The 8,950-nt window shown below is 47.4% G+C and overlaps 1 protein-coding gene across 1 annotated transcript; it reads left to right on the top strand.

Annotated features, from left to right (window-relative positions):
• Positions 1–3,246: 3,246 nt before the first annotated feature.
• On the top strand, positions 3,247–8,090 carry slitrk4 (SLIT and NTRK-like family, member 4; the record flags this gene model as incomplete). The annotated part of the gene is made up of 2 exons (XM_083651817.1): positions 3,247–5,374; positions 7,561–8,090. The coding sequence occupies 2 exons, from the start codon at positions 3,247–3,249 to the stop codon at positions 8,088–8,090; spliced, it is 2,658 nt and encodes an 885-aa protein (XP_083507943.1).
• Between the last annotated feature and the right edge of the window lie 860 nt (positions 8,091–8,950).

The following is an 8,950-nucleotide window of genomic DNA, read 5'->3' as shown; positions in this document are numbered from 1 at the left end:
GTAAAAATAATTATTATTACCTATTATTATTATTATTATTATAGGAGATGAGATGGTAATGCATGGCATGGAAATAAAGGCGCAAAGCCGACCGCGCGTTATAGTGTAGGGTTCCGTTTCAAGGTCTGTGAAGAGAGACCTCCCCCCCTTCATCCCTCCCTCCCTCTCTCTCTGTCTCTCTCCGTCTCCCTCTCCCTCTCTCTCTCTGTCTCTCCCTCTCTCCCCCCCTCCTCCGTTCTCTGCATCTCTGCACTCCCCTTCTCGCTGTGGGAAACTCACAGTGAATGCGGCTGCAGAGGGAGGCAGCACTGTGCGCCTGGCTCGGATATTCTTCTGTCTGTAGGAACCAGTGAGGAGAGAAACAGGCTTTTTAGCCCCTCTCCTCCACCTGGATCTGTGGATCTACAAATTGACAGCTTTCTGCTGGAGATTGTTTACCTCGTTTCTTTTGGACGATGGAAGCTGCAGCCTGGGAAAGAGCGGAGTTTCCAGCTACTTACTTAGTAAAGGCTGAGTAAACTGCATTATTCATTTTTACGCACCGGTTCTGCTGTCCGGACGTGTCTCTCCTGTTTCTCTCCGCTGTTTACTCTGGGTCCGGGAGAGAGAGGGAGAGAGAGAGAGAGAGAAGGAGAAGAGCTTCACCAGAGCCCGTTTTTTTCCTTTCTCTCTCTCTCCATCTGTCCTGTCAATTTTCTTTTTGCTGGAATGGAAACTGTAGCTACTGATCACTGTGGAGACAATTGGACAGATCGAGGAAAATAACTGTTTTAATTGAGCGCCCTAGACAGCCCATGGCTGTGGGTGGATTTGCTGCAAAATGGAGAAAATAACCCACTCCGGATAGAGAATATAACCTGATGGGAGCGTTTTGGCTGTTTTCCCCCCAGTTCTCCGTGCGCAACTTCAGCTCTCCGGATCGCCAGGAAAAAGGCAGTATTTATTCATTAGATCTCTGACATTTTTTTCCATTCTTTCCTCTCCCCTCCCTTTCATTATCTTATCTTCTTCTCTCCCATCGAGCCATTCCTTTATAAGAACGGGAAAAGCCTCCAAGAAGAGTTTTTTCGCCGCATCACCGCGAGCCGCCTTGCGCCTTTTTTGACGCGCTGGAGTCGCCGGACGCGTCGTCAAGATCTCTGAAAAAAACGTTCGTTCGCTCGCTCGCTTGCTCGCTCTCTCTCTCTCTCTCTCTCTCTCTCTGCCTCTACCTCTTTCTCTCCTCTCTCCTCTCTGCGCTCCAGTCTCTCTCCCTCTACCTCTTTCTCTCCCCACTCTCTCTCTCCCTCTCTCTATCTCTCTCTCTCTCTCTCTCATCTCTTTCCTCCTGCTGAAACCAAATGAATGCTCTCCCATGGAGGTAGTACAGCCGCCTTGGGGACCGGTCGAGGAGAGGGGTGATTTTTCCAAGCAAGAGGAGCCCGTCAGCAAGAGACGCATCGGCTGAAATCGGAGCTCATCCCTCCTCCTCCCTCCCTCCCCCTATCCCCCCCCCCCCCCCACCACCCCTCCCTCCTCGACTGCTTTGCTCGGGGTTGACATAGGCCTACAGTACAGGAGGATAGGGGCTCGAGAAACCTTGTTGCGCCCCCATAACTGTCTTTCTGTCTTTTTTTATATTTTTATTTTTATTTATTTATTTTGTTCAACCGGGAGCACCGTTGCGCATGTCTCCATCTCCATCCATGTCTCGCCAACGCTGCCCCGCGCCTCCAGAAGGAGCCGCATTCGTTGCCACCTCCGCTCTGGGTAAGTCTGGATTCTTTCACTTATTGCATCTCTGCTCCATTGCTTTATTTTCTCTTGACATGTTTCAAGTTCTTTCCCTCTGGAGGCAGTCTGGAGGCTGCATGTTGTTTCAAAGTTGCGTCGGTGTGAAATCGCCAAGATGAGATGAGATGTTCAGTGTGTGGCAGATCAGGCTGGGCAGATATGCGCTCTGTCTCAAATCCCCTCAATATGTCAGTGACAGGCACAGACCCAATCTCTCTCTCTCTCTCTCTCTCTCTCTCTCTCTCTCTCTCTCTCTCCCTCACATACCCCTTACCCCCTCATGTCCTTTCTTTTGGTTAGATAAGCAGCATATAATGTTACTGTAGTGGCGGTGCTGCTGGTGGTATACTGTAACATCTCCACATGGAAAAAGAGTGTGTGTTAAAAGGGGGGGGGGGGGCGCCTGTTGGCAATAGAGATTTCCAAGAGGATGCTCATGCTTTAGCTGTTAGCAGAGATGCATATCTATACAGGCATACAGCAGTGCAACTGGCTTTGGATCTTTTACAGAGCATATGCCACTTTCCCCTGCAATATTGATTAATAATCACCATCAAGCAACTGTGTCAAAGCCACATCACTGCAAGATGAGATTATGAAAGTGCAATAATTACAAATGTAGCATGAGCGTCTGTGTCAGATGGGTTTTAATAGGCTAGGCTATTTGGTTGCTGTGTGTGTGTGTGTGTGTGTGTGTGTGTGTGTGTGTGTGTGTGTTGGCGTGCGCGCCTGCGCGTGTGCATGCACTTGTTTGCGCATATGTTTGCTTTTATGTATGCGTGTGTGTGTATGTGGGTGCACGCATCTGTCTAGGACTGGGCAATATATATCGTGATATGAGATATTGTCTTAAATTTTGAATATGGTGATATGACATATGTCTTGTCTTTTCCTCGTTTTAAAGGCTGCATTACAGTGAAGTGATGTCATTTTCTGAACTTACCAGACTGTTCTATCTGTTCTTAATCATATCCATATTACTGATGATTGTGTATCTAAAATCTCAGTGTCTAAATATTTTGTGAAAGCGAGAATAGTTATCCCTACAATATTGTCACCCTATCGGGGAACACTTTATTTTGAATAGTCTGCCTACACAGAGTATTTGTAACATTTCAGCAGCTTATTAGTTGACATTCAACAATTCAACTGTTTAACAGATGTTCAACAGATTATCTATAGAGTATGTGACATTTCATGAACATACTGTACCTACATATTACACTAGGTGCAGGTTTGTGGAATGGCACAATTTGTTGAATCTCTACTAATAAGCTGTTAAAACAACATCTACAGACAATGTGAAATAGTTGAATTGTTGAAAGTCAACTAATGTCAACGAATAAGCTGTTGAAATGGTACAAATACTCTGTTGACTCTCGGTAGGTGGGCATCCAAATAACGTGATACCAAATATCTATATCGAGGTATTTGGTTACAAAATAAATCATGGTGATATATGATTTTGTCCACATGGCCCAGCCCTACATCTGTCTCTTTTTTCCCACCCCCAAGGTTACTAAATGGTTTTCTGGGGGAGGCTTTCTAACCGGCGAGATGCTGCAGCTCGTACTCCTGCTGGCAGCCTTTTCTTCGTCCCTCTCCTCGCTGGACGGCGACCCCGTGGGCGAACCCTCCTTCTCGGACCTGAGGGCGGAGACGTGCAGCGCCTGCTCCTGCATGTCTCTGGAGAACGTGTTGTACGTCAACTGCGAGCACGTGGCCGTGTATCGACCCACGCAGCTCATCCCGCCTGCCTCCTCCCTGTACCACCTCAACTTCCAGAACAACCTCCTGATCGTCCTCTACCCCAACTCCTTCCTCAACTTCACCCACGCCGTCTCGCTGCAGCTGGGCAACAACAAGCTGCAGAACATCGAAGGCGGTGCGTTCGTGGGGCTGAGCGCCTTGAAACAGCTGCACCTCAACAATAACGAGTTGAAGGCGCTGAGAGCGGACACGTTTCAAGGGATCGAAAACTTGGAGTACCTCCAGGCCGACTACAACTTGATCAAATACATCGAGAAGGGGGCGTTTAACAAGCTGCACAGGCTCAAAGTGCTCATCTTGAACGATAACCTCGTACAGGCGCTCCCGGACAATATATTCCGCTTTGCCTCGCTCACGCATCTGGATATAAGGGGGAACCGCATCCAGAAGCTTCCTTATATAGGGGTTCTGGAGCACATAGGGCGCATTGTGGAGCTGCAGTTGGACGATAATCCGTGGAATTGTACCTGTGACTTGGCGCCGCTCAAGGCGTGGCTTGAAAACATGCCCTATAATATTTTCATCGGCGAGGCCATCTGCGAAACGCCGAGTGACTTGTATGGCAGGCTCCTGAAAGAAACCAACAAACAGGAGCTTTGTCCCATGGGGACAGGGAGTGACTTTGATGTAAGGATGCCGCCCGCGCAGCCTGAAAGCGGGCAGTCACCTTCCAACGTGTCCCCTACCACTGTGGCCCCCGTAGTCACGAAAACGGCAAAGACCACCGACCCATCTAAGATCTACGGTAACGGCATTGTGGCCGGTTTACCCCCCTTTGGTAGAAATAGTCAGATTGTCTCCTTTCAGACACGGACCCCTCCACTGTCATGTCCGCAACCCTGCACTTGTAAAGCCCACCCCTCTGACTTTGGGATTAGCGTCAGCTGCCAGGAGAGGAACATTAAGAACATAGCCGATCTCATCCCCAAACCTCCAAATGCCAAGAAACTCCACCTGAGCGGGAATTACATCCGTGACATAAGCCCAGCTGATTTCCAAGGTTTCGAGGGCCTAGATTTGCTACACCTGGGCAGCAATCAAATTGTCACAGTCCAGAAAGGTGTGTTTGCTAACCTCACCAACCTAAGAAGACTGTATTTAAATGGCAACCAGCTTGAACAATTACACCCAGAGATGTTTCTGGGCCTCACGAACCTGCAGTACCTCTATTTGGAATACAATGTCATCAAGGAGGTTTTAGCAGGCACGTTTGACTCCATGCCTAACCTGCAGCTCCTGTATCTCAACAACAATTTGCTGCGGAGTCTCCCCGCCTACATCTTTGCGGGGGTCTCGTTGGCCAGACTGAATCTGAAAAACAACCACTTCATGACCCTACCCGTGAGCGGGGTCTTGGACCAGCTGCGGTCATTGACCCAGATAGACCTGGAGGGGAACCCGTGGGAGTGCTCGTGCGATCTTGTCGCCCTCAAACTCTGGCTGGAGAAGCTAAGTGACGGAGTGGCTGCCAAGGAGGTGAAATGCGCCTCCCCTGTGCAGTTCTCCAACATCGAGCTGCGCCTCCTGAAAAATGAGATCCTCTGTCCTAAGCTCATTGCCAGGCCCCCGTTTATTCTCACGAGTGCCACCCCGCTTTTGACCTCGGTGTCGCCGGCCGGAGTTGGCAAAGCCCCTCCTGGAGGTCCCGTGCCTCTCTCCATCATGATCCTCAGTATCCTCGTGGTCCTAATACTCACCGTGTTCGTGGCGTTCTGCCTGCTCGTCTTCGTCCTGAGGCGGAACAAAAAGCCAGCGGGGCGCCAGGAGGGGCTGGGGAGTCAGGAGTGCGGCTCCATGTCACTGCAGCTCCGCCGCCACAGCCACAAGTCTGGTAATGATGTCAAATAATTAAAGTGAAAGTTCTTCAGTCAGAGATCTGGCTCACTTCAATATATATGTGGTGGCCTGCAAAAACCCTTCACATGGTGAAAATCTGACATTTTCATTTTTTGATATTTCCACAAAATTTAATTAGAAACGCTCCCCTATATATATAACTTTTTGAATGACTGAGGTAGCTCTCTCAGATCAAAAGTTGAGTATTTTAATCTGTTATGTGTCTAAAAGTAAAACGTGAGAAAAATGGCTTTAAACACTCCACAAGTAACATTCCATTTTCTACAGTGGCGTTCCAGCAAAACCATAAACATAAATACTTTCCCTTTTGTTTTATGAAAATAATGATTCACCATGATGGAGGGAGACGAAAATAACCAAATCACTCAAAATCTTAAAATACCTGCAAAACTCGTTTTCGACCTTCTTCGGCTCATTGCCAACAACGTGTAACAGCGACATGTGAAGGCTTCTCCCAGACCACCACACATATTTAAATGTAATATGATTTAAGGTCTCATATGAGGAAGAGGTGTACTGTAACAAGCATCAATGTTGCATGGATACAATTCTTCAAAGAGAAGAGATTGATACAGTCTTTTGTGGTGCAGTGACACACAGAGAGCTGCCATCATACTACATAGGTTAGTGCTGATACATTGTACAGTACAGTAAGCTGAGGTACAGAGATTACATGTGTGATGAGACAGTTACATTGCTGACATGGCAGGACATCAGGACAGGGGGTGCTACTTAGGATTCCTGAAGTTAGACATGTGAGATCAAATGGTGCACAGAGTTGAAAAAATGTGTAAATGTTAAGGAGAGATGTTCTTATGAAAGTATAATGTGTTTAAAAGTGACTGATCAAGGGTCTGACGCAGGGGTCAAGCTTAAGGACCTCCCGTCCTCCCTGTGCACGATAAAAAGGGCATGCGAAGAATCTGTTGACTTTTTCTGACCATGAGAGACAGCGTTAATGTGTTCAATCCCAAAGCATTTGGCAGTAAATTGGTATGACTGATGCTGTTCTTCTCTACTTGCTGGTCCAGAGAGGTCACAGTGCTTCCCACAAACAGCATCTCCACTGAGAGCAGGGACTGTAGGATAGGACATGACATACATATCGGCCTACATATTATACTATTGTATGTATATTAGTGTGATGTTTTATTTAGGTCAAAGGTCAGTTTGAATGATTTTAAATAATGATATTCTAGAAAAGCAAAGATTTTAAATTCAGGGTGGCCCACATAATTTCAGGACGGCTTAGATTGTACAGATGTTGCTAGTTTCCAGGGGCACATTTGCTGCCGTGGCAGTAAGTGTTAAGTGTTTTTCTTCGGCTGTTCAGTGAGTTTTGGTAGTACACTGATCAGCAGTAAGTGTTAAGTGTTTTTCTTCGGCTGTTTGTTCAGTGACCTTTGGTCGTAGAGTGATCAGACTAATACCATTGGAATTTGGGGATTCTCAGCTTTCATTTGATATCTTGTTGCACTTACTGGTGAAAACAAACCAACCATTATGCGACCACTGTGACAGTACTTTTGCGGCGGTAGTGCCCTTGGAAACTAACATCTGTATTTCTGGACGGTTCCGGGAGGATGGTGAAAAAAGTGGGTTAAGAGCTCTGGTCTGATGGTTAAAGAGGACATGAAACATTTGATCATATGACTCTAGTTCATTTGCATTTCACCTCAGACAAGACAGGACACTGCTTTCAAGTCTGAAATGTACCTAGATTTGCTAGAAAGATGACCAACATTTCAGCTTTTCACCAACTAGGGTGTTGCTAGATTATGTCAGGTGACTAGGTGACTGAACAGTACAGTATAGTACAGTACAGTACAGTAGTGGAGTACAGGCTAGTAAAGTGTCAGTAGTAAGGATTTTGAATTATGACAGGCACACAGCATGGTGTTGTGTTTCTGACTTGGATTGTCGTTGTTTTGATTCATCAAAACGTTCAAAATCCTTACTACTGTAACTGTACAGTCAACCTAGTGACATCATCTAGCAGCGCCCTGGGTGGCAAAAAGCTGAAATGTTGTTAATCTTTCTAGCAAATCTAGGTACATTTCAGACTTGAAAGCAGTGTGCTGTCTTGTCTGAGGTGCAATGCAAATGAACTAGAGTCATATGATCAAATGTTTCTTGTCCTCTTTAAATGTTTCACATCAGGTAAAAAAGGCTCGATCCCGGGGGACGACCTGGGCGGCGAGACCTTCATCCCGCAGACCATCGAGCACATCGGCAAGAGCCACACGTGCGGGATGGGCCGCTCGGCGGACCAAGACGCCGGCTTCAAGTTCGCCGACTCTCAGCGGCAGAAGATCCTCCTCCGCAACAGCCAGGACACCAAGGACCAGGACTCCCTGGCTGCCACGCTGGAGCGCAACAAGCGCCTCAGCACCATCGACGAGCTGGATGAGTTCCTGCCCGGCCGCGGATCAGACATCTTTCTGCAGAACTTCCTGGAAGGCAAACGGGATTTCAGCAGCATAGGGATGGGAGGGATGGGCGGCTTCGAGATTCGCTACCCGGAGAAACCGCCGGACAAAAAGAGCAAGAAGTCGCTGATAGGAGGCAACCACAGCAAGATGGTGGTGGAGCAGCGGAAGAGCGAGTATTACGAGCTGAAAGCCAAGCTCCAAGGAACCCCCGATTACCTGCAGGTGCTCGAGGAGCAGACTGCACTCAGTAAAATGTAGGGATTGTCCTGTTGGATTGACTGATTACACAAACGGAAAGACAAACACACATATACAGACAGCCAAACACATCTCCTTTCTCTCTCTCTCTCTCTCTCTCTCTCTCTCTCTCTCTCTCTCTCACACACACACACACACACACACACACACTCCCTCCCTCCCTCCGTCCCTCTCCCTCTCTCTTTCACACAGAGACACACACACTCCTTCCCTGCGTCCCTCTCCATCTCTCTCTGACACACACACACACACACACACACACACACACACACACATACTCTCTCTCTCTCTCTCTCTCTCCCTTCCTCCCTCTCTCTATCTCACACACACATGCGCGCGTGTGCACACACACACACACACACACACACACACACACACACACACAGCAAAAAGTGCCTTCTGGAAATCCTTAATGACCAATGCAGAGACGGACAAAATGGCTCCACACTACAAAGCTATTGGTAGAATCAGCGTGGATGTGTTTCACAGGAAAAGACGTTTGGATTATCCATGCCATTATTATTAGTACATGTATGAATCATCATACACACCACAGGACACCCTTCAAAATCAACAACAACCAGACAGTCATAGTATTTTTGCTGCTATTGAAATGGGTAGTTATCTTATCCCCCCCCGTTCTAATCTAGGGGGCTTGAAAACAGTGCTTGAGAGTTGATACCATGAAGTCTTGAACCCTCGTTAAAAATGGGGGGTTGGTTCTTTTCTTTTTTTGCTCTGGAAGTATCAAAAATCACTACTTCTGGGATGTGATTAACAGTGATCTCCTTATGATTTTCATTTGGATATCTGTTCGTTCTGGGGGGGGGGGGTTGCTCTCTGGAGTCGGCTGCAGACTC

The sequence above is a fragment of the Poromitra crassiceps genome (assembly GCF_964638095.1).
Source record: "Poromitra crassiceps genome assembly, chromosome: 15".
In the NCBI taxonomy this organism is placed as follows: Eukaryota; Metazoa; Chordata; class Actinopteri; order Beryciformes; family Melamphaidae; genus Poromitra; species Poromitra crassiceps.
Note: the sequence above shows the minus strand (reverse complement) of the source record. Positions and strands in the feature narration are given on the sequence as shown.